This window comes from Urocitellus parryii, chromosome 15, assembly GCF_045843805.1.
Source record: "Urocitellus parryii isolate mUroPar1 chromosome 15, mUroPar1.hap1, whole genome shotgun sequence".
Lineage (NCBI taxonomy): Eukaryota > Metazoa > Chordata > Mammalia > Rodentia > Sciuridae > Urocitellus > Urocitellus parryii.
The window spans coordinates 37,235,263-37,262,485 of NC_135545.1; the positions used below are offsets into that span (position 1 = coordinate 37,235,263).

The 27,223-nt window shown below is 35.3% G+C and overlaps 1 protein-coding gene across 2 annotated transcripts in view; it reads right to left on the minus strand.

Moving 5' to 3' along the window:
- Nucleotides 1-27,223, minus strand: part of Cdh8 (cadherin 8) — a 340,478-nt gene that overhangs the window by 227,598 nt on the left and 85,657 nt on the right. For both annotated transcript variants that reach the window (XM_026392635.2, XM_077793074.1), the window contains exon 2: nt 8,890-9,184. In XM_026392635.2, coding sequence (XP_026248420.1) covers nt 8,890-9,184 — 295 coding nt within the window. The remainder of the gene's footprint in view (nt 1-8,889; nt 9,185-27,223) is intronic.

Genomic DNA, 27,223 nt, shown 5'->3' on the forward strand with positions numbered 1-27,223 from the left:
CATGCTAAATTAACATGTGGTCTTGCATAAAAACAAAAATCTATTCTCATTAGATATGTATTTTTAAAGCTTTTGTAGAATAAAATCCCTGTAATGCTTCAGGATTCTAAAAAGTATTTCTGTGATCATATACATGTCTAAATTTTCACAAGGGCATATGATATGAATTTTTCAAATTATGATATATTAGTACTTTAAAGACTTCAATAGGAGAAACAGTTTGGCTTTGATTCAAACATATTTAACCTCTCTTTGCATTATGCCTATTTTGAATACAGAATAGGAAATGTAGCTGTACATCTGTGGTATACTAAGAGTCAAATAAATGTAGAAAGTGTTCTGTAGTTTCCTGTCCCCAATTCTGACTGCCTTCTGCCTAAGCAATTAAATCCAAAAGACATTAGGTATGGTTGGCAAGATAAGGGTCCATCTCTTCCTCCAAGGGCAAGGTTGTGGAGGAAGAATGGGACAGCTGATAAACACCAGTATGGGGAAGTCAGGTGTGGGGCAGAGGGAACAAACGGAGATAAATTATGACAGGTCTGAGGAATTATCCAATTAATAAATATACAAAGGATAAAAAGATTCAGGTTTCTTACTGGTAGAGAAAGAAAAAAAAAAAAGAATGGACCCTATGGTAACATAGTGGCAAGCTCATGATTATTACTAGAGAATATATTATGTTTCCAGGGCTGCCATGACAATTTACCACAAACTGTGTTGCTTAAAACAACAGGAATTTATTTTCTCACTCTTTGCACTCCAAAATCATTGGTGGACAAGCCCATGTTTCCTCTGAAGGGAACTTTCAGGCTATTTCTAGCTGTTGGTGGAACTCTGGTCCCCGTTGGTTTATGGTGCCATAACTCCACTCTACGCGTTTTTCATCACATGGGCTTCTCTGAGTGTGTCTGTGTCTTTACATGGCCTTCCTTTAAAGACTCCAGTCATTGGATTTAGGATTCAATATAACCCAGTAGGACGTGGACTGGATTAATTATACCTTTAAAACCCTCATTCCAAATAAGACCACTCTCCAAGGTCCTGAATGAACAAGAAATTCTGAGCAACACTATTCAGTCTTTTATGGACAGATAAATGTGTGTGTGCATGTGTATATGCACATACTTCCATCCATTCTTTACCTTTGCCCTGTCCACTGAGCCACTGAGAGATTTGGGGAACAATGGCCCCCTAATAGCAATGACTAAAACTAATACTGGTCTTTGGTGTGTATACACAATTCTTTTTAAGTGGAACTAGGTTTCTTTGTATAAGTACACTATAATAGGACTGGGATAAAATGATACAAAATGACACTTTAAACACTTTGTTGGACCAGAAGATAAAAATGCCACCTAAGAATAATAGAGGCATGTTATTAAGACACAGAATTAGCTTCACGGCCATATCATGGCCAAATTGGAGATAATCTGAATAGCAGGATAATAATTCTAATTATAACTGATTGCATGAAACAGAAATCTAAAATTTCAAATTAATATGAATAAGTACACAAGCAAATAAATAGAAATATAAGAACTTTTTCTCTATAGGAGAATGAAAATCAATAAATGTGTGTAGAATTATAGAATTGAGAAAACTACCATTTCCAGTTCTCATATTAATAATTAATTCTGCCAAGAAAATTCAATGGATGTTAAAATTTAGGGTTCATATTTTGATGCTGAATTAAATATTTATGAAGGCTCAAAGTGTCTTCCCATAAAGTATTAAGTACAAAGAGAATAAAAGAATAATTTTACAAGGGAGACAAATGGCAGACACCTCCTTAATGAAGTGATCAAAGTCCTTGTCACCAATCATGGAATATATCAAAATCTCATGCATTTAATACAAATCCTTTAGTAATGTCCAAAATGTGCATTCTGAATTTAATCCCAATCTATACATCTAAGGAATTCTATAAAACAATGTTTCTGTAATTGTTGAGCATAAAGTCATGACAAGGAAGAAAAGACTAAAGAACTTTCCAGGCTATAAGAGTCTAATGCATATGGGATCCTGAATAGGATGGATTTTTACCATAAAAGGATATTGTTAGGACCACTGGAGTCATTTTGATGAGATTGGTAATACTTAATAGCAATGATGTGTCCATGTAAATGTCCTGATTTGAATGGTTATACTGTGCTTGTGTAGGAAAATATCCATATGGGGAGAAATTATTGAAAATTTTGGGGAAAAATGTCTGAAACTTACTTTCCAACAAGTCAGAAAAGATATATGACCTATGTTGGTCACATTTCACTAAGAATTAATTTATTCCAAATCAAAGATAACAGAAAACACAAAAGAAATAGTATGTATTTTATATGGATCTCCCTCCAAAAAAAAAAAAAAGGATTTGAGAATGAGCACCCTAAAAGGGCACATTTACAAAGAAAAGGCATAATGTTAATGCTGAGAGAAGACAAAAGAATATGAATAACACATAGCCACCATTTACCAGGAGGAAAATGTCTAAAAGATTTAATAATGGTAACATTTTTTTTCTTTGGGCTGAGTCATTGTTCAAGGAGAGTGAGTGAGCTTGTGTATTGTGTACTGACTTCCATTACCTTTTTGGTGATAGATTTTGGAAAGCAGTGAGATTTGCCTCTATAAAATGCATACTTACTAAGTCATTCCCTAACCTTCTTCTGATATTTCAATTAATATTTGGGGGTGGAGAGTGCATCCTCTCTCCACATTCACCACCAGAAAGCCCAGAGTCAATTCAACTTACTGTCTTTTGCCTTTATCTTAAATACATTAGCAGCACTTTGCCCCAGCTATTCACCACATGGCTCTTAATTAATTTTTATTGTTACTTGAATTTCCATTTGATGTATTGTTCTTACATTTTTAAAGTTCTTGTATTTTTATCTTGAAAATTGCAAAATATCTCACTCAAACTTCTTCTGCAACTCTACTCTCAGTTCTTCAATTTAATTTGCAAAGTAGGCTGACCTCAAAAGCTCTCCCACCTTGAAAAAACATTAACTGTTATAAATATGCAGCAGAATCGTTGTGTTCATATAAACAAAATTCTCTAGAGGTATTATCAAAGATCAGTAGAGCATACTGGTTAAACCCATGGGAGGTAGAACCAGATGTCTGGACTTAAATCCCAGTTCTTCTACTTCATGTCTGGCTTTATATTAGCTATTATTTCCCCCATTTTGTGATTAAAAATCATGAGGAATAGGGAAACTAACATTTCTCTTAAAGTCAAAACATTGTAAGGATATTAGAATTATTTAACAGAGCTTCTCTCTAACAGTAACTTTGCATACATATTGATCATCATCAGAGGAGTCCGAATTGCCAAGAAAACTAGGAAATTCTTTTGTGTCATGTTCTATGTGACATGAACACAATGATGCACAAGGCTTAGCAACTTAAGCACCACCTACTGTCACATCTCTTGATCCCACATTAACTAATGTGCCATTTTGAATAAAATAATATCAATTCCATTATGTGGATTTGTGAAATGAAAAGGTAAGTCTTATTAAATCACTTTTTTTTCACTGACCAAAACATTCATATCATACAAAACATTAGTGGAACCAAATCACAAAAGAAACTAATGTTTATTGGGCATCAATTCTATTTTAGGCCAAGTGGTTAGCACTTTTGAAACAGATGATTAAATTTTTCCAAACATACTTCCACGTAGGGATTATTGCATTCACTACACAGGTAATGTGACGCTGAGATGGCGTTTGTTGCTTACAAAAGTGGAAGCCATATTTGGAGTTAAATAATTTGAGAACCAATTTCAAAGTCAAATGGAAAGTTCATTATATCCCAACCTAGGTTCAGTTAAGCAATGCAGTTGGGGTTAAAAGATCCCTCACAATCACACAATAACATTAAAATACATAAACTGTTTGAAACAATAAGTGTGGGCAAATTTCCACTGAAAAATCAACTTTAACATTGCTAGTTTGGTATCCACAGTTACAATCAGACAAGCTCACATGTCTTTCTTTATGCAGTATTGCTGTAAAAGTGAATTCTCATCAACTTCTGAAATTCAAAGTAGAATATAAAAGAACCATGTCTCCTGCTTCCAAATAAGATATTTCTAAATTAATTTGGCTGCCATTTGGGCAAATGTATATGTGTGTTTTGTCTTGACAGCTTGTCAACTAGAAGACAGTTCTTGAACATCATATTCATTTCAATTTAATATTGGTAAATTTCTCAATTAGAATTTTATTTTTTCACTTGCTGCACAATGAATTCCCTCAGTCCTGGCTGGCATTCCTCAGGGCATACAGGTGCAGGTGCTGGCATTTCTGCAGTAGCAAAGGAAGAAAAATGAAAGAAGGAAAGAGGGGAGGGAAGAAACAGGCTGAGAGAGAACAGTGGTGATGGGGAGAGGAAGGAGATAGTAGTTGACCTTCATCATGATATTCACCTTGATGAGAAATGAAGGGAGTAATTCACACTTGACAATAAAATAGTGCAGCTGCCTCTGCTCCCTTTAACCAGAGAGGCTGGAGTCAAAGAGAAACCAGACACCCAGGGCTTAAAATCAATACATAAGGGAAGGTACGAAGGTAAGATGGGGAACAGATTAATAAAAATAATTTTAAAAGCCACAACAACCACCAATTATGGAACACTTATTTACTTTATGGCATTACTTCACCTTGTGTTTTATCATGCAATCCTTACACAGTGAAAGCGGGATAGAAATTATTGTCCTTGCATTACAGCTAAGGAAAATAGGCAGTAATTTCACCTTCCTGATCTCAAAGTCAACTGGATAATCAGGGAAGGAGTCAGGATTCAAATTCATTTTTTGCAACTTAAACGGATTCTATATAGGTTTTGGAAGACATATTGAAGACAAAGCATTTAAAGCCCGTGTGTGTGTGTGTGTGTGTGTGTGTGTGTGTGTGTGTGTATACACATTGCATTCTGTAGCTAATAATATCTTTAAAGACCTTTTCTTAGCTAAAAATAGTCAATGTTTGTGGAAGTTTCTGAGATTTTCTGTCTCAACAAATCTATCAGGAACATGACTTAGATGCACAGAAAAGACAGCCTCTGGCACATTCATAGCCAACAGAGTTGGCATTAAGATGGAGAAATCATAATAATGAAGTAAAAATAACAGCTTCCCTGTTCACCATTTACCAGTAATTAATATAAAGTGTGTTGGGGCTAGAGGCTGTAGTTCAGTGGTAGACTACTTGCCTAGGTTGCATGAGGTTGTGAGTTCAATCCCCAGCACCAAAAAAAAAAAAAAAGAATTTTTTAAAAAGGTAATGTGCGCTGTATGCATTGGAGGTGCCAGTAATTTTTTAAAACACTTTTATTGAAATCTCCATAGAAGAGGACTTAGGCAAGTTCTCTGACCTAAATGAATAGACCAAAACAAAAAGACAAAAAGAAATGTTACATAATGTTTCTCAGCTCCTTTTTGCCATGTCAGAATACAAAAGGAGTTGTGAAGATGGAAATTTTTGTTCTGGTGTGTGTGTGTGTGTGTGTGTGTGTGTGTGTGTATGTATGTGTGTGTGTGTGTCGTTTTTGTGGTGGTGCTGATGGTGGAGAGATAAAGTCTTGCTAGGAAGTTATAAAGTTTCCCTAAAAATGTGTCAATTCAGCTAGCCATAGAGAAACAACTCCATTTTGAGGAGATGAAAAATAAATAAAAATAGAATTCCTTGCACAAGAGATAGATAAAGTGGAGTCTTGGAAGGAGAAATATATGGGTAAAATACGAAGACCTGAAATCACTTCTTATTTGCTGCTGCAATGGTTATATATCTACCAATATTATATTGTCGATAGGTAAGAAGAAAGAGATTAAATGAAACAAAGCCATCCAAAGTCCTTCTGGCTAAGGAGCCTGAGAATTATTTTTCTATGAAAACAAACACAACAGAATGTCAGGGAGTTTTTTGTTTATTTTCCAGCATAAATACATAGATTACTGAAGAAGGAACCGATTCAGAATCAAGCATACTCTTTGGTAGGTTACTGAGGTGATCCAGAGGAAGGCATTGCAGTCTGATCTAGAAAGACGATCATAAGAGTGAAATGAGATGATGTGCTCAGACTGCACAGCAGTCAGGAAGGAGTAGATTAGTGATTCAATAGGTGAGGTGAGGCTGAGGCTCAAAGGGGGAGAGAAGGTTCAGCATATTGTACCTTTTGTACAGGGGATTTTGGAGTATATTGGAATCAGTGATAAAGTCAGAGGAATTAGGAAGCACAAAAAATAATTTCATAAAAAGAAGTAATAGGGTTTGATTTTTAATATGGAGTTCAAGATGTCCTTGGGACCTTCAGGTGAAAATGTTCAGGAAGCAACTGATAACAGGGTTCCTGGCCTAAGAAGGAAGATGGGGCAGGGAATATGATTTTAAAACTATTCAGATGGAACAAATAGCCAAAGACATGAACTAAACAAGGGAAATAATGGAGGAAAGGAGAGAGGAAGGGAGGGAAAAGGAAAAGAAACTGGAGGCAGACAGGGAGAAAGAGAAGAGGAAAAAGGAGAGAGAAAGGAATAAAAAGAAGGAACTGGAACCACCATTTGACTCAGCTGTCCCTCTCCTCAGTCTATACCCAAAGGACTTAAAAACAGCATACTACAGGGACACAGCCGCATCAATATTTATAACAGCACAATAGCTAAATTGTGGAACCAACCTAGATGCCCTTCAAGAGATGAATGGATTAAAAATGGCATTTATATACAATGAAATATTACTCAGCAATAAAAGAGAATAAAATCATGGCATTTGCAGGTAAATGGGTGGTGTTGGAGAAAATAATGTTAAATGAAGTTAGACAATCCCCCCCAAAAAAAAATGCCGAATGTTTTCTTTAATATAAGGAGGCTGATTCATAGTGGGATAGGGAGCAGGAACATGGGAGGAATAGATAAACTCTAGATAGGGCAAAGGGCTGGGAGGGAAAGGGAGGGAGCATGGGGTAATTAATGATGGTGGAATGTGATGATCATTACTATCCAAAGTACATGTTTGAAGACACGAATTGGTGTGAATATACTATGTAAACAACCAGAGATGAAAAATTGTGCTCTATATGTATAATAAGAATTGTAATGCATTCTACTGTCATATATAAATAAAAAATTACATAAAAAAGAAAAAAAGAAGAAGGAAGTAGAGGAACAAAGTAATCCTAAGCATTAAGTGACAAAATAAGGGAATGATGTATAGAGCAGATAAAGGCGTGGTAACATCACACTGAATTTCTAAAATATCTTAAAATGTTGAGACTACATTGAGAAGGCAAATAAATTCTTTTTTATACATGATAATGGGCACCAAAATCTATTCTTGAATATCACAATCAATACTTTGCCATTATTTGTATCTATAGTAAAGGTGCTATTGAGGGCCAGGCATGGTGGTGCACACCTGTAATCTCAGTGGCTCAGGAGGCTGAGGTAGGAGGACGGCAAAGTTCAAAGCCAGCCTCAGCAACAAGCCCCTGTACACAACTCAGTGAGATCTTATCTCTAAATCAAATATAAAAAAGGGTTGGAGATGTGGCACAGTAGTTAAACATTCATGAGGTTCCATTCCTGGTACCAAGAAAAGAATAATAAAAATAGAGATGCTGTTGAGAATACTTCATCATATATTTCTTCCAGGTGTTAATATCTGCAAGTGTATAGTTTTCCTGGGTAGTTTTACCCCACTATATAGAACCTGGGCACATGGTTCTTGATCAGGTTTTTCTCTGAGGATTTATTTGATACCAAATTAGGGATTTGAAATAATGACTGTACATGTCTGCATGTACCTAGTTCTGGCCTTTGGTTATTCTCTACTTGGGATTTTTATTTGTCTAATCATGATCACCTACCACCTAATCCATAATACATCTTTAAACACAATTTGAAACAAACTTGGATACAGATTGCATTACAAAAAAATGACTTTGGTGATTTTGCCTCCTGTCTACTATTTTTGTTAGACAAAGAAGGCTCAAAACTCCCTCCCTTCAAAGTACATGTATGAAGACACAAATTGGTATGAATATACTTTGTATACAACCAGAGATGTAAAAAAATGTGCTCTATATGTGTAATAAGAATTTTAATGCATTCTGCTGAAACATATAAATAAAAAAATTAATTTAAAAAATATCCCTCCTTTCATTGTACAAGTCTGAGCTTTGAGGGTTACTGCATCAAGGCTGAAGTTTGGAAATAAATAATCTTATACAAATTAGGATGTAAACGCTTAAAATTATCTTTTGAAATATATGCTGATCTGTACAAAAGGTAATAAATGCATCCATGGCTCAGAAAATGTGAGATTTTTCATTGGTGGTAGTCATGGCTCCTAAAATCATTCTGTTAAGAGCTGGCCACAAAAAATAAGTCTCACTGGCAACAGTGACTGCCTAATTCACTGTAGACTTGACCCACCAGCTCAAGTCAATATCTGGCTGACTACAGACCTAGAAGGTTTCCCATTTCTCTATGCACTGCATCTGCATGTGAATAAACACAAACAAATAATTAAACATGAAGCAAATATCAATAGGATTAGCTTGGCATGTTGGAACAAATCTTGATAAATCCGCCTCAGTAACAATACTCCAACTACAAGTCTATGAGAGGAATACAAATTCAGCCTATTGAAATATTGTCATGTAAGGAGAGATATTTTAATAAAACTGCTTCTCGGTCAGTTCCTATTACTAAGGGACTAAAGCTATTGAGCTGCGGAACTTAGGCCAAAAAAAGGGGATTTGGAAATGCAAATTAGAGATAAGAAGGTAATAAATGTCTTTTATTCAGCATCACACCATTCCTGATGCCAGGAGCTATTTTAAAGATGACTCTGAATAGTTCTGTGAAATTGGATGCATACATACCCAGAATGGACATCTCTGGCACGGTAGCATGATAGGGTCCATTAAGAAACTCAGGTGCATTGTCGTTGATGTCTTGAACTTTAATAATAAATTCAGAAGGAGGCTCAAGAGGTTTGTTCGTCTCCCAGTCCACTGCCTGAGCTGTCAGGGTGTACTCAGCCTTTTCCTCTCGGTCAAGTCTCTTTATGGCATGGATATCTCCAGTAACATCATTTATTTGGAAGATTGTCCCAGCTCCATCACCTGAGAGGATATACTTGATTTTTTTGCTTCCAGGATCCAGGTCTGTGTGTAGCTAAAAATGAAAAGTGAAGTTAGTAATGGAGGCATCTACAAGTCACTTTTTAGTTAATTCCTGCTCGTTTATCAAATTGGTTCTTTTGAAAAGCAACCTCATCAATTTTTGCTAAGGGTGGCAGTACAAATAGGCAATACAATTGTAAGGTATCATACAGAAATAAAACATAACAAACTTCATCTAAATAGGTTAGAAAAGGTTTTCTAAGGTGATCTGACCTGTTTAATATACATTCAAATACATGCAGAGGGATAAAAAGGTCCAGATGAAAGTACAAAAATGTATGTATTCTTTTTTTATTTTTGAACAGTCATTGAATGTTATTTTTATTATCTACTTTTTATGACTCACTGAGTGATGAGAACTATGTGGATTACTTTTAATAATATCATTTCCTAAATTTTACAAAACTTGAGTTAATATTTCATATAAAATAAGAGAACACTGACATATAACAGGGCAAGTCATCAGCTATCCAGGTTTCACACTGATGTATTCAAACATGGTAGTGCCAGTTTGACACACATTTGTCTGCTCTATTTATATAAACACAAATAATTCTAAGAACTTGAATTATATTAAAAACTACTGGCTTTTGTTAGACTTTGTTTTCTTTAATAATTCTTACAATTTACAGGATTTTCTTATAGGAAAATCATTTCTGTTTTATAGAGAAGAGCACTGAGACCCAAATAAGGGAGCATATTTTCCAAACTAGAATTCTTTGGGAAAAGACTTAATAGGAATCCAAATACATCTCAGGTCATGTCATAATTTTTTTTAAGAGAGAGAGAGAGAGAGAATTTTTAATATTTATTTTTTAGTTCTCGGTGGACACAACATCTTTGTTGGTATGTGGTGCTGAGGATCGAACCCAGGCCGCATGCATGCCAGGCGAGCGCGCTACCGCTTGAGCCACATCCCCAGCCTCATGTCATAATTTTTTTACTAGATAAATATTTATTGAGTTTATGTTAGCAGGCAAGTACTCTTCCTAAGATAGATGCAGGTAAGTACGGGGGAAAAACAGAATCTCTGGTTTTAAAATCCTTACAGTTTGCTCTCAAGAGAGAGACAGGAAAATTCTAATATGTAGTTTCTCTCTTATATCATTTGACTCCTGTTTTAAAAAATTTTTAAAAAAACACTAAAATAAAGCAAGAAAATATATGACTTTTGGGTTGCATTTTTTTAAAAATTAATTTCATTGAATTAGAGCTTCAAAATGTTGCTTAAGCACACATATTTTTCATTTAACTCAGTTATTTAACTGCCAATACGGTTTCAATATTGTACCTTGAGATTTCTATGTTCTTTCTTTTTTTGAAATTTCAAATATTAGCTTAAAAAATACTGTCTTGTGGGAAAAAAAAGAAACTCCTAGAAATTCAAAAGATATTGAGCTTTCCCAGGAATCCCTTTTATTCATAACTGGTTCTATGGCTTTCTTCACCGATTTGAATTGTATTTAGTGCTTCAATAAGTAAAAAGAAAGGGTTATAAAAAAGACATAAAAGAGCAACAAAGAATCCAAATGCATCTCGATTTCCTACTTTACTTTTGAATATTTTAAAAAGTTAAAGCATAAGATTACATCAAATATTTATTGAATCTCAAAGTGTATCCCTTTCATTTATTGTATTAAATTTATGAACAAGAACAAATATTGAAATGCCACTTTATCTTAATGAATGTGGGATTATAATTCATTAATGTGATATTAATCCTAATTTATGATCATTTTAATTTATGTGCATTTTAACATTTCCATTAGCATTTTTATTAAAAAAAGGAAATTTGAATAATATATCATTCATGGAAGCTTCCACTCACATACAAGCCATTTTTGGAACACAAGAGATATTGGAATGTGTCATTCTTGTCCACAAATTTTTGCTAATTAACAAATAAGCCATTCAAATTTGTTTTATTGTTACTTGTTTGTACCATGTTTTCTTTCTAACTACCAATAACCTCTGATTAGTAAATTGTATTATAATCTAAGATTTTGATGTTTCTTTGTGTTTAAAAATAACTAAAGAGAAAGAAGAAAAGCACAGATTTGAGGAAGAATAAAAGACAAAAGTGAGATTCAGTTCTAACTACATGAACTTATTTATACATTTATGAATAAATACGTATTTATTAGAATTTCAGTTTATTTTTTGGCTACAATATAAGGATAAGACATTTAGTCTGCACAATTGATCTTAGACTCTGATACTATCCATCTACTTGAAATGTATTAAAACAAGGAAGTGGGCCACATTGAGAGTTTAGTAACTAAAACCATCTTGATTTCAAAACATGTTCGATTCCAAAAACATGTTCAATTCCACATAACCATTTAAAAATACTTGTTGTAATGAAGTAAAAAAAGACTCTATTCAAAAACAGCTATTATACATACAGTAATCCAAACAAATTTTTTACTTGGTAAATATTGTATGCATCCTCTTCCCCTCCTCACCAGAAACTCATTTTTAACTCATCATGATAAAATCCAGATCTCTAGGCTCATAATAGCTTTGGTAGAGAATATTGCATTTCTGTATTCATTCTTTCATCCTCTCTCTCTCTCTCTCTCTCTCTCTCTCTCTCTCTCTCTCTCACTCACACACACACACAAACACAAATTGTTGTTCAGGTAACAGATTTGAAATTACTAAGAAAAGATTGTGGGTGTTAAAAAAAATAGCCATACACAGAGACAGCAAAGGCCCATAAGTCTGGCCCTCCAAAGTATTTGAGGTGCCTACTTATGGGCTGTTGCTTTTGCTGTTTTTGGTCTTCACATTTTTGACAGACTTGCTCAATTCAATGCAGCAACACTGTCACTGTCAGTTTACGCCATGCAAGGACTCTCTCTCTCTCTCCTCTCTCTCTCTCTCTGAGAGTGTGAAGCCAAATACACCCCAAGGCTTGGAATGTTCACACACTGCATATCATCTGGAGAGTGAGCTCCGTCTCTCCCAAAGGATGCCTCTGCTCTGCTAATTAGAGCAGCCTAAGACCATGAGCCCATCATCCTGGATAGGGGAGAACCCTTGGGCAGGCTGTGGTACCAGAAGACCTCATCCATTCCTTAGTAAGCAAGTAGAGAGCACTCCTTGTCCTTCTATAATCTTAGGGGTTTAGGTTCAGTATCAAGCAACTTGACATGGTCTCTGCTCTAAAAGGCACATAGTTTTATGAGAAAGAAATACAAATAGAAATTTTAGGGGATGTATAGTTATGCTGCTGGTGATTATGTATTGACTAATGTCTGGTAAACATTTTGTATATACATATATGTATTCTCATAATAATACTGAGAACATTTCCCCATTATACCCATGAAATGATTGAGATTCAGAGGTTTTCACAAAAGAATGCTCTATCAACAAGTAGCATTTTTCTTAAATCAGTGCATTATAATTATACAATGGTGTGCTTTATTATGTCATATATATGATATATATATACATAAAACATGATTTGATCAATATTATTCCCTAGTACCTTCCTTTCCCCTCACTTCCTCTCTTTTCCTAATCTGCTTGCTTTATTCTTCTGATCTCTCTTCAATAATAATAATAATAATAATTGTTCATTATTAATGAGCACATTACAATTCTAACAAGAAGCAATCTTATCAGCACGTTTTAGAGTTCAACATTTAAGTGCATGTCCTAGGAGCTACAATATAGAAAAAACAGGGGCTCTGACAACACATAGAATTTTTACTTAGAAAATGGTTAATAAAGATCTCATTCTAGAGAAACTACAAATGAGGTAAGATGGCACCAGACTATGCAATCATGAGACCAAGATATAGAATTTGAATTTTCCTATAAAAGAAACACAAGACCATAAAGAGAGAGATTTCAGAAAAGAGCTTGCTAATGACATAATAATGCTTTTTGTTTGTTCTTTTGTTTTTTTTTTTTTTTTAGTAACATCACAATGGTTGGTAAGTACTTACTAACAAACATCATGGAAGCAAAGAGGAAGAGGAAGTCAGAGAGAAAACTAAGTCACTAACTTACAAAGCAGCCTCAATTCTGATTGTGTGTGTGTGTGTGTGTGTGTGTGTGTGTTCGTATGTGTGTTACTCAGGGGCACTCCACCACTGAGCCACATCCCCAGCCCCTTTTCTTGTATTTTATTTAGAGACATGGTCTCACTGAGTTGTTTAGGACCTTGCCAAGTTGCTAAGGCTGGTTTGAACTCGCGAACCTCCTGTCTCAGCCTCCTGAGTGTCTGGGATTACAGGGGTGCACTAGTGCACCCAGCTCAATTCTGATTCTTAAGTTCAGGCCAGCATCCAAGACCTGTATGATCAGATGAATTCCCAGCCCCTCTTCCCACTCATTGTAGCCTGGAGGGGCACAAAGTACCAGATGTGCAATGATGATCAAAGCCTTTCACACCAAGTCTTCAGTTTCAGAAATCATAGCCGGGCTGCACAAGAATTGAGCTGAATTGCAAGTGTGAGCATCATTACACTCTCATCATCTTCCGCATATTTGCATAACACCTCCCAATTAAAAGACAAGTTTATACTAGAAAAGTCGTAGGAAGATGCATTAGCATTTCATTCTCCTTTGTATTCCCACTGCCTAGTATCATGTTTGTCATATTGTTGGAAGCTCAATAAATATTTGTGCGGTAAAGTGCCTGTAAAGGAAAAGAAGGAAGACACACTTCTCATTTTGTTTTCAAAACAAAGATTTGAAGAAGGAATCAAAGACTTTTACAAAAGTTAGACCCAAGGAAATAAAATCTTCTATGTGGTAAACACAAAGGTCTCAATTTCTTCAAATCATGTATTCAAATTTAGAAAATGATAACATAGGGAACTAAAAAATAGTAGAGGGGTTGATTATTAGCGGAAGGATGGACAGATGAATAGATGGAGGGATGATGGATAGATAGTAGACAAAAGAGAGGTGCAACTTACAATCATATATCACCATTCTCAATCCAAGTAAGAACATACATCCTTCTCATGGTCACGCTCTATTTGTCATCACAAAAGCAATCAAACAAACAAAAGCCTTTCCTCCTCTAACACAGGATTCCCCAGGATACTAAAGTCATCACGCAGCACATTCTAAAGAAGAAGAGGTTACACACTGAAATTATTTTGATATCGAATTATGATCCAGTTATCAGAGAAGATCAGACTGGACCATTCTGATCACCCTTTTCACTACAAGGAGGTAAGGACTAGGATTGAGTCAATTATCTAGAAATGATATAAGGCTGGCTTCAGAGCTTATCATAAAGTTTCACCCATCCAGAAGGACATCGTCAAGGAGTCTCTCCAAATTCCTGTCTTCTTCTCAAGCAGTTTCTAAGTTACCAAGAGAAATTCAGAATTTTTAGAACTCAAAGGGTTAACAGGGATTATGGCAATATAAATCATTTACTGATCCCATTTTTTTTTTCATAAATCTGACCTCTTTTGGAGAAGATAGTGAGCTTAGTACTATTAAATCAAATTACATCTTAGCACTTTTTCTTAGTATCTGGTACAGTGCCTGTTGGGAAGAAACAACACTAAGCTGTCAATCTATTGGTGAATGAATTACAATTCTTAAATCAGAACCATTCACCATCAGACATGGGATCAGGTGCTTTGACACAATGTGTTTGTGCCTGATTTTTTAAATGATTAGGCTTCTGGAGAATGAAAAAGAGAAGTTAAGGGAAAAGGTAAGAAGGGACAGAAGAGTTCTTTGCATGTTTCTGAACTCTTCCCCAAAAGAACCAGGAATGTCTTCAAATCTACTCATCTGAACTTCCAGATCAGCCAACATGTGGTGCCCAGGATAACATGTTTAAAAGAATGTTGACCCCCATATGAGATACAGCAGCCAAGAAAGAAAAGATCCCACCATTTCATTTAAAGAGAACCAAACAACTACTTGGTCTTTTTAAAAAATAATTCAACCTTTATTTCTTTTAAATGTGGTGATAAGGATAGAACCTAGTGCCTCACCTGTGCTAGGCAAGTGCTCTACCACTGAGCTACAACCCCAGCCCCAACCACTTATTCTTAATGCTTTAGCATTAAACAAAGCCTCATGTGATGGTGGGAGACAGGATGGGAGGCAGACGGATGTCACGTTGGATTGTACACTTCATCAAATGTCTATATGCTGAAATGTTTTACTAGTACAGTAAAAATGAATGATCCAAATTATGTTTCATTCACTCACTCCATTCTTAACAAGTTGCAGAAACAAATTCCATCATAAAAATAAACAGCAAGAAAAGACCCCAAAATTTAGCTAAGATGGAGTTGGAAATATGTAATTATGCTTATGGCCATATACTTCAGGGAAATATTTGTTCAGTGAAATAATAGCAGTTTTCAAAGTAATTCTCATGTAAACAACTTACCCCTAATTTAAGAGGTGAAATGTTAAAGAAGGAACAATCTCTTATTAAATGAAAATAACACAGTATGCTGAAGTGGAAATTTTCTGCTTCAGAAAAAATTACACACACACACACACACACAGGAACTTATATACCCATGTATGTATTTTTCCAGTGTCCATAACAAGCAAATTTGTAGTATTGTTACAATTCAGATGTGTGTGCTTTGTAGTCTGTGTCAGTTACTGATGTGAGTATAGAACAACTGGGACTTGGTCATGGGGACAGGTGACCAGAGAAATAGAAAATTGGAAGTGAGTCTAAATGAGCTGCTGTTTTTGACTGCTGACACTTGAAAATATGGTCAGAAAGAGGAAGGCATTGCTTGCCATTTTTTAAATGGCTAATTTCTACAAAAGCAGGCCTTCTATGTGTGTTATTTGAACTCTACTTAACAATAAGCATTGTACTCTCGGCACATGTGAAATGCTCATTAAAGTCTACTTCTATCTGCATGGAAATTACCTCAACGTCCTACACTTTGAAAGTGATTACATATGATTAAATGCTCAGTTTCCTTTAATATACTGATTTTCTCAAGCCTAACAATTAATAAGAGGCTGAATCAGTTGTAACCTCTTCAGGTAGATGCCTGGTCATGCGTTTTAGCATGATTCTATAGTGACTGTCAGCAAAATTTAACTAGTTGATTTGGAGACCTTCTGAATTCCTAAATGAGAAGTAGAAAGAAGAAAGAAGTCTCTCTGGTTGGTCTCTAAATAGCAATAGATTTAGTATATACATTTAGAAGCCATGTATATAAAACCACACACCTTAGCTATAATCTCTGAACCAATTATTTCTATAAAAGTTTGGAATAGAGTATACACAGCAATAGAAAGACAGTTTGTCCCACTAATAGAAATGTAAATGGATACTCTGGCAAGAGAGACAGGTAGGCCCTCTCAAAAGACTTCCCAAACTGACATTCATGACCTTGGCGAATTTGTTACCAGCTTCCTTCTGGATCAGTTTTACAGGTTTGCAAACAGGATGGGTAAGCCCTACAGCAAATCCATTGCTCTCATGTAGACTCCAATGAGTCACAAGTCTCAGATTTGTTTTAAAAAGAATTTAATAGCAATGTATCAACTTTAAAGAGCATTTCTAGTAATCAAAAATACTTAAGATGATGAGCAAAAAATAATAATAATAATAATTAAAGGCCCACATACAGTGAAGGCAAATCATTAATACTGATGGAATTCAGGAAAAGGGGAATTAGAAGAATCAATTTTGTAATGATGTCAGATAGTAATATTATTTAATGTGCTCCATTTGATCTAAACTGTCTTAAAATACTCCAGGAAGTCTCAAATTTTATATACTCAAACTTTCTCTTTCCATTTCCATGCAGGGGTGGGTTACAATATTTAACCAAAGAACTATAGGGGGGAAAAAAGGAGCAAACTCTCCTGTGTCAGAAACATCTTTATTAATATCTACCTACCTATCTAGTAACACATATATGCTGATAACATTTTAGTTAAGATACTAAATCTTATAGACTTGAAAGTCAGTGTGTTTTTCTATGGCAACCAAAGATTTAAAGATTTACACCTCATATTAAGAGATCTAGAATGAGAGCCTGAGAAGAAATAGAATTAAATTGAAACAAGCTACAAGTTGTTGAGGAATTCACTTAACCTATTCAAGATTCAGTTTCTCTAGTTAAAAATGTTTTGATAATAATACGTAGCCTTAAAGTTTTGTAATATAATGCTGTTAAAGGTATGATATATTCTAGTAACTAAGATACTCAAATAAAATTCTCTATAAGATACTCTCTTGTGGATTAAGTTTAGGAAGTATAATGATGTGTTTTTCCCTCCCTGGAACTGTTTGCCAAGAAAAATATATTTAACCACAAATTCTGAGACAAAATTCAATAGATAGTATATATTCAGAGTAAAGATAAGAATGCAACATTTTGAGTTAAATGTTCTGAGTTCAACATTTTGCTCCCAATGGACAAATGACATAATAATCGAATACTTGACAAACAGTCACACTTGCAATAAGCAATAATAGTAGATATATTTGGAAGTGTTTATTTATTGTTTCTCCATATTTATAAGCATTGATGTGAGAGTGAGTGGTCCATATGCATTCAGTCAGTGAATAAATGCTTTAGTGTGTAAGACAGGACAAAGAATAATAATGGACCAATTACTGAAAAGAGATTTGTGAGAATGGATTATGTAGTAGATGAATGGTATGTATGTATGAATAGATGTATATTTGTATGTATCGGTGGGTGAATGAATGTGTGGATAAATTGGTTGACAAAATAATTAAGAGAAAAAAATAACTAGATGAATGAATTTATTGAAGAAAGAATGCATGGATAAAGGCAATAGTCAATAAAGGGATGTTTGATAATATAATTCTCAGCTACTCTTCCATTTATATTCTCAAATACTTTAAATATTTTGAGTTGATGGATGAATCAACAGATGAATTAATAGATTGGTGAGTGGCTAGGCTGGAAGGGCCACAAAGTTTCTCACTAAAAAGTAGATCTGGGGAAAAGATAGCAAATCATTCTATCTCAGAGCACTATTTCCCATCTTACACTAAAGCAAACTTAATCATTATAAATTCGATTATGAATTTTAGGAGATCCTTACATGAAGGTCTTCATGCATATTCAGTTTTCAACAAATATCTTTTTAAAATTTCGTGAACATCTCCTATGTGTATATGGAGAGAGGGGGAGATAAAAAGATAGATGATAGAGATTAACATATCTACCCATCCCCTCAGGGGAGGGGAGAGTTATATGTCAAATAAACACCCAATATAGTAACACACGAGGTAAATAACAAGAATGAAGACACTCAGAATTATCAGCCAAACAAAAGAAGATGATTTAAGAAGGTATTTGGATATATAAACAGATATAACAAAGCAAGTCACAGAGGAACATCCAGTTTTACTGTTGAAGAGTGGGAAATGCTGAGAGAAGTTTTCATCAATGTTTTTTATTTTCAAAGAACTTGACTAACCAGAGTTCTAACAGGAGTTGAAAATATGAGATAGATTTCTGATATAGAAATTATAGTCACTTGATAAATAGTATGCATCTTATTATTCAAATAAATAAGTAGATCACAGTGGGAAAGAACATAGTGGATAAATAGCAGTCATCAACTGGTTCTGAAATTCTATATTGGTAGTAAGGGAGTGGGGGGGGTAATCAAAATGCCATAAACTCAGAAGAAAATTACAATTGAGATTTAAAAAGAAATACAGCTGGGTGTGGTAGCACACACCTGTAATTCCAGCGGCTCTGAAGGCTGAGGCAGAAGGATCCTGAGATCAAAGCCAGCCTCAGTAATGGTGGTGTGCTAAGCAACTCAGTGAGATCCTGTCTCTAGTAAAATATAAAATTGGGGTGGGGATTAGCTCAGTGGTTTAGTGACCCTGAGTTTAATCCCTGGTATCCAAAAAAAAAGAAAGAAAGAAAGAAAGAAAGAAAGAAAGAAAGAAAGAAAGAAAGAAAGAAAGAAAGAAAGAAAAAAGAAGAAATACATAAAACTAAAGTTTTGTTTGGGCTCTGGAACAGGGGTGTGACAGTGGTAAATCATGTTTTTTGTATGGCTAAAAGGCCTGATAATAGCCTGGCTGTGTTACCTACACCCACCCCTTAATCAAGAGAATCTGTCTCATTGAAAGCCTTTTAAGAATGCAGAAGCTCAGAACCAAAATTCATATTTAATGGAAGCAATCACATTTTCAAGTTTCAGCCATGACTACTCAATGGGTGGATGAGTGGGTTTATAGATAGCTGGATGCATCAGTGGGTAAACAGGCTGATAAGAGAATTAAGATGAGAAGAAAGGGAAATGAATGGTTTTATTGAAGAATGCATAGTGTGTGAAAGAGCAGATGAGGGAATGGCTTACTAAAGAGCTTCTCAAATAGCCCTCCTTTGGATCAATGAGAATCAAAGGAACTGGTTTGAATCACAACTACCAGATATAATCTTCCACAAATACTTTAATTTTCCCTATATTGGTTTCCGTTTGTAAAAATGATATTGACAAGGGCAACTCCACTGTCATCAAAAATCTTCTCAGACTGATGAAAGAATAACATAGCAATGCAAACTTTTTTGTTTGGTTTTTTTCCCTACTTCTGCACTCACAGTATCATTATAACTATCATGCAAACTTGGAAATGGAAACTAACATACTGTCAAATTATCAGAGATAATGCTGATGGTACAGCCTACAATGCTGTTAATATGTGTGTGTGTGTGCACGCGCACGTGTGTGCACAAAATGGGTGCACGTATGTGTGTGTACTTGTGAATATGCAGGTTTCTCTCCTCTACCTCCATTCCACAATGACATCTAGAATCTGGCTGAATAAATATCAAACAACACCAACAACAGAAGTGCAAAGAAATCCTGAAAACTGAGGATGCTTTTACTGTTTCACAGAACAAATAGATCTTTTGGAAATATATATGTGTGTGTGTGTGTGTGTGTGTGTGTGTGTGTGTGTGTGTATTAATACAGAAGATATTTATCTTCTGTATTAAATAATACTATTAGTGTTTTATAAAAGTAAATATGGTATTTGTTTAATTTGTGATCATAAATAACAAAAAATAATCCTTTCAAACCCACTGTTGGAGCTTAAATGTTTTCCTTCAAAATACACAAGTTGAAGCCCTAACCCCAGAACATGACTGTGTTTAGAGACAGAAACTTTAAAGAAGTGATAAAGTTAAAATGAGGCTATTTCATTGGCTCTAATCCAATTTGACTGGTGTCCTCATAAGAAGAGGAAATTTGGGCACAGAGACACCAGGGATGGGTCTGCAGAGAGAAAGGAACACATGAGGACCCAGTAACCAGGTGGCCAACTGCAAAGCAAAGATTGGGGCTTCAGAAAAATCAAAGCTTCTGAAATCATGATTTTGGACTACTAGACTCCAAAATCATAGAATGATAAGTTTCTTATGTGTAGGCTACCCACTCCATGATAATTTGTTATGGCAGCCCTAGCGAACTAATACATCTTCCTAAGGCATTCCAGCTATTTATCAACAAATGCCTCATGGAAGCAAATGGCGGCAGCAACTTGCAAAGATGCTTCCCTAAGATTTGATGATAGCTGTCAGAGGAGGAATAACAATCTTTCAAAAATAGCCATGCCCTAAATTTCCAGACTCTGTAAACATGCTGCCTTACTTGCAAAAAGAACTTTGAGATGTGACTAAATGAAGGACCTGGAAGTTGGGCAATTATTCTGGAGTATCCAGTGGATCTCAATATAATTAATCACATAGGTCTTTGAAAAAAAAAAAGTTTTCCTTTGGTCAGAGGAAGATATGACTGTGGAAGAATGGTCAGAGAGATGCAACCTTGCTAACTCAGAAGATACAGAAGTGGATCCACTAGCTAAGCAGTGTGGGGGTGTTCAAAAAGATTAAAAGGACTAAGAAACAGATGTCTCTTCCCAGAGTCACCAGAAAGGAATACAGCTCAGTGACACTCATTTATCTTAGTCTGTGCAACCTGTGTTGTTTCAGACCTATATGACTCTAGAATAATAAAATTGTGTGATTTTAAGCCACTAAGTTTGTGAAAAATAGTCCAAGAAACAATAAAGGATTAATAAGCTAGTTTTAGTAAAATTTTTGAAATGTTAACATGTTGATGCATCAGGCAGCTAGTGACTTTGAGTGAAACCGTATCCTTTTTTTTTTTTGACAAAAAATAAAGAAGTATGGGATTACTTTTCAGATATTTTCTAGCTCAAACAGCCTGTGACTATTTAGACACATCCTTCCTGTTTGCATAGCTATTTGACATTTTCAATATATGACCATGGAGGCTCCCACAGAAAATAGACGCTAGCACAGTTACCCTGGCAAGGAGATAACCTGTTCATTTGATTATTCAGTCATTCCTTCAAGGACATTAATAGAAAGTTTCCCTACCCACATATTTTATATTCTTTTATTTCATTTAATTATCACAACAACCCAATGAGGGCATACTGAAGTCCTTAGCTTACACATTACAGAAAGTGGGAATAGGAGATTTAGGCAGTTGTTCAATATCATAGGAAGCAATCAAGGGAAAAATGATACAAATCCAAGTGTATCTGCCACTCAAGCGCAGGCTTGTTTTGCTGTTTCAATATTGTGTGCCAGAACCAAGCATGGGGCTGGAAAAGTATGATAGTACTTGAAACCAAAGAATTCACTGTTCACAAATACCTGGTGTCTAGTGAATGTATTTAAATATAAAATTTACATATCACCTGTGTACTCAGTAGGAGTCTTGTGGGAATTACAAAAAGATAAAAGTCATCATATCAGTGGCAGAGTGGGAAACAGAGTCCTAGGTCTAATTGTTTCTGGGAACTTTTATACCAATTGACACATCAGAGTTCAAGGCCCTCAAACTCCCCTGTGGAAAGGAGCCTAATGGTATAAATCTCCCAAGGCTGGGAAGTGAGGAATGTGAGCGAGGAGGAGAGAATTTTCTCTTGTCAACAGAAAAAGCTTTGGGGAAATCTAGTAAACCTAAGGGGTGGCAGTAGGAAGGTGAGGTGGGGGATTTATAGAAAATTATAGCCATGTGGATAACTATTACATTTATCTTGCAAATCAGACTCTACCAATGAGAAATACCTACCCAAATGATGGTGCATCAATACCTTCCCTTAGAAAATAAATATCACCTTACTTTTCACATTGTTTTAGTCAGTTTTTTCACTGCGGGGACTAAAAGACCTGACCAGAGCAACTGTAGAAGAGGAAAAATTTACTTGAGGGCTCAGAGTTTCAGAGGTCTTAGTCCATAGAAGGCTGGCTCCGTTTCTCAGGGCTCAAGATGAGGCTGAATATTATGGTGGAGTGTGTGGCAGAGGGAAGCAGCTCACATTATGGTGATCAAGAAGCAGAGAGAGTGCCTGCTCCCCAGATACATAGATACACACCAAAGCCATGCTCCAATTCCCACTTCCTCCAGCCATACCCTACTAATTCAGTTAATCCCATTAGGGATTATTCACTGATTAGGCCAAGGTTATAACCCAATTGAATCATTTCTCCTCAAAACCCTCTTGCATTATCTCACTTCTGAGCTTCTGGGGACACCACATCCATACCATATCACACATTCAGCAACATCAACAATGTAACTACTGTGGTGCCCCAGAGTCTTATACATCAAGGACTTGACTCTAGCCTGTGGCACTATTGGGAATTGGTGAATTCTTGGGAGGTGGGGCTAAGTGGAAGGAAGTTAAGTCACTGGGGGAAGGCCTAGGAGAGGAATATTGGGATCTCAGCCCTTCTTCCCTCACTTGGTACTTCCTGGCTACCATGAGGTGAACATGTCTTCTCTGCCCTGCATTTCTACCATGATGTCCTGTGCAAAAGTACAAAGCAATGAACCAAAAAAAAAAAAAAAAAATTGGTCAAGTAACTCAGGACTTGCAATTCTGAAACCATGAGCCAAAATAGTCTGTTTTCTTTTCTTTTCTTTTTAGTTGATTATCTCAGATATTTTGTCACAGCAATGGAAAAATGACTAACACAGTAACACTGTTAAGGTAAATAATGGATGTTCAGTTAGTAATGTTAAATATAGGAAAAAGCTGTACTGTAATTCATTTCCTCCTACTATTATTGGTTGATATGTACATTCACAACTTCTTGCCCACTCTGATCATTAAAAAAAATGTCTGGCATGGTGGTCCTTTTAATCTTCCTTCTATCAGTTGGATGAGCTAGTTTTTTTTTTTTCCTGGAATAAAAAGTTCACAGTATTACTAAAGCAGAAGGTAATAGCCATGGAAAGGAGAGGGTATAAAGGTGACCAAGTGTTTACAGGAATAGGAATTAGGTAAGAAGATTTCATTCTTTGTATATTTTTATTTACTTTTAGTTTTGTATATTTGGTCAAAGTAAAGATATTTGGGAACATTTATCACCAATATAAAACATTATCATAGGTACAAGATGGGAACTGAATGTGTTAAAAATTTTATTGCACTATAAAATTATAAACTTCACTTTGGTATACTATAGAACGATATAATTAAAGAAGTAAATTGACATTCAATTATTTTTGTGTGTGAGACTAAGGATTCTTTGAAAGTGATCTTGGGCTTAGACTTACTGAAGTTCAGCCTTGCATAAATTATGTGCTTGTGTGTTTTTGTGTGTGTCTGTGTGTGATCTTACAAGCTGGGAGGAAGAAGAAAGAATTGAGACAAGAGAATGGAAGAATGAAATGCTGCTCTAATCATAGTGCATGAGGTTAATAACCTATAGTTAAGTTAAAAAACGGGTAGTGTTTGTCCTCAGTGTGCTGGAAGTTCTCACAGAGGCCTATTACAAATCCATTTCCACTTCATTTTTACTTGTAGTTCTCAAGAAAAATGAGGATACACTGGGAAGGCAACATCCTGAGATAAAGAGGGCCTAGCCAGAGAAGCCTGAGGACCTAGAAATAGGTTTTTTTTCAATGCTTCAACACAGTCAGTCCTGCTCCTAAGGGTATAAATCCTAGAGTGAGCTGCCTTCTGGAGTTCTTTTAGAAGTGCAAATGGAGCATGCTCAGATGAGACTTATCCACCCTGATCTGCTTTCCTAAGTCTTGGGGGGACAGTTCATCATGAAGCCTAGGCTCCTTTTGTTTGTTGTTGACTATCTGTACATAATAAACCGTCTTCATGTAATTTGTCACACATTTAAGTTCTGTCTTAAAAGACTCAAGAAAATGGTAAAAGAACAGCCCAAGGTAACTAATCAGCACACAGCCATATTACTTTGAACAGAGAACTAAAATGTTCTGGCAATAAGGTAGAGCTGCAAGGTAGTGAAGAGGTCCTTACTTTCTCTGTAGGAATCACCTCTGTCAACACTTTGCACCTGAACAATGGAAGACACAGGAATGTCCAGGTGAGCAGTTCTCAATGAATGGTCCACAGACCTATGGGCTAGTATAGGGGCCTTTCTGAGAATCTAGCAGGAAGTTGTTTGTCCTTTCCACTACATTATGGTGGGTAAAACTGCTGGCTCTTTAGTAGAAATCTAGACAATGGCACCAAGCTGGTACCAAACTCACAGCATTCTTCACTACAACATAGTCTTGGGATCTTAAAAAAAAAAAAAAAAAAAAAAGAAAGAAAAGAAAGGTTCACTTATTTAATAATGACCTTGATGAGATGATAAAAATAATTTTATGGAATCCCAATTTTTTATATTCATATTTTAATATTCTGTGTAATGAAATGGGTGCCACAGACAAAGCACTTCTTCTGCACCTGTGTGAGCATGGTCTCGAGGATATAATTGGCAAATGTCTCAATTTAGAGCTGAACTAATCATGTTTTTTATTGAATATCATTTCCTTGAAAAAAATAGATAAACAAATTATAGCCATCCTGACTTTATACTTAGCATAGGTTTTGTAAGAAATTCATAAAACTAGTTTACCATTTCAAAGATAATCAATATTATTTGTTGTTGCCCATATCAAAATTTGAATGTTTTACAAAAGATTGGAACTTTAAAAATGTGTATCTGCCCCTGTGAGATTGAAGTTTCTAGATATGTAAAGAGTTTTCTGTGAGATTGCTGGTATTACTAGGTATTTTTTATATTATATAATGAAATTTAGAATATCTTTATAGAATATTAAACCAATATTTTCCAAACGCATATTTAAGATAATTACAAATTGGCAAAAGATTCATTCAAAGTGCAACAGAGACCAATGGAATTGTTAATGGAGCAGAGTACAAAAATTTATTGATACAATTTCAGGTTCCACACTGCATCTAGTTTTAAGAAACTACCACTTGTAGAGATTTCAGTGTGATATCAAAGAAAAATATCTACAGTTATCTGAAAAGGTTATTAAAATCTCCATTCATTTTCCAACTACATATTTGTGTGGGGCTGGAATTTCTTCATCTAATTCATTGAAAACAACATATTGCAACAGATTGGATGCTGAAGCAGATATGAGAATCTAGCTGCATTCTATTAAGCCAGAAATTAAAGAGATTTTTATAACTGTAAAACAATATTACTCTTTTGCATATTTTTGAAAAATATATTTTCACTAATATATACCATTTATATAACATTTTATAGGCTTATTATTTTTAGTATTTGTTTATTTATTTATTTTTTTGGTACTGGTGATTGAACCCAGGGATGCTTCACCACTGAGATATATCCCCAGTCATTTTTATTTTTATTTTGAGACAGGGTTTTGCTAAGTTGCTTAGGGCCTAAATTGCTGAGGCTGACCTTGATGTTGTGATCCTCCAGCCTTAGCCTTTGCTTTTATATTTAAATGATTTATTTTCTCAGACTTAGTGTATAATATAGCAAACATTAATGTTTTTCCCATAAACTGGAACTCTGTGGAGTGCTCAATAAGTGTTCTTTTCTTTATTTTTTAAGGGGGGGTGTACTGGAGGCACTTTACAACTGAGCTACATCCTCAACACTTTTTATATATTTTTATTTTTTTAATTAGAGACAAAGTCTTTCTAAGTTTCTTAGGACCTTGCTAAGTTTCTAAGGCTGGTCTCAAATCTGAGATCCTCCTGCCTCAGACTCCTGAGTCACTGGAATTACAGGTGGGCACCACCATGCCTGGCCTCCCTCAATAAGTTTTAGAGACTTGAGCAGTCTTGTGACTAAAATATTTCTTAACTACTTAGCTAAAATATAAGTAGTACAATTAATATAATAATATCTTAATAAAGATTATTTTCAGAAAATTAAATGCAATTTTTAGAAAACACTTCTATTAGTGCATTATTGTTGTACAGAGTAGTTGAGTTTAATGCAATTTTTATAGTGTAGACATAGGCTGCTGGTGTGGGATGTCTTCATTGCACTAAATATAAGGAGAATAGAGTGGTATGATTGAGAGCAAAGAGGAGGAAAAGAGAAAGGAATAAACAAATATAGAAAACAATTATCATTAAAAATTTAATCTTTGATACGCTGTGCTTTGAACTTTACCATAAGACATCCCATTTCCCATAGGATGGAGAAGGAAATAGCAGTGATTACCATGAGGGTTAATAGGGTGTTTTCTGTGCACTTGGTGACAGGTGGGGAGGCAGATGGGCCACCTGTCCACATCACATACACTCTAGGGTTTATGACGATGAAGAATAACATATCAAATAATCTTTAATTTCCTAAGGGATCAGAACATAAAACCTTTTGCTTAAAAAATACATAGAAAAAATGTAGCATCATCATAACTCAGTCCCTTAGTCTAAAGTTATTCCCTATGTCCACTCTACTGAACAGCCTTGTTGAGTGAGCTGCCACTTCATTTTACAGAGGAATAGGTGAAAATCCCATTGGTTAAATGATTTCTCCATGGATTATGTTTAGATAGGGAACAAAGTTCATTTATGTCTCCCCTACCACATCACTCTGATTCCAAAAATATTTCTAAGTCAAAATTTGGGAGAAACCACTTGGTTGTTTTAAACTATAGCTCTTGATACCAATTCTGACCCAAGTCTTCAGAGATCCACAAAACAGAAAGCAGTCTCATTTTCCCTGTTTGTGTGTTCATACAGTCCAAATAATTT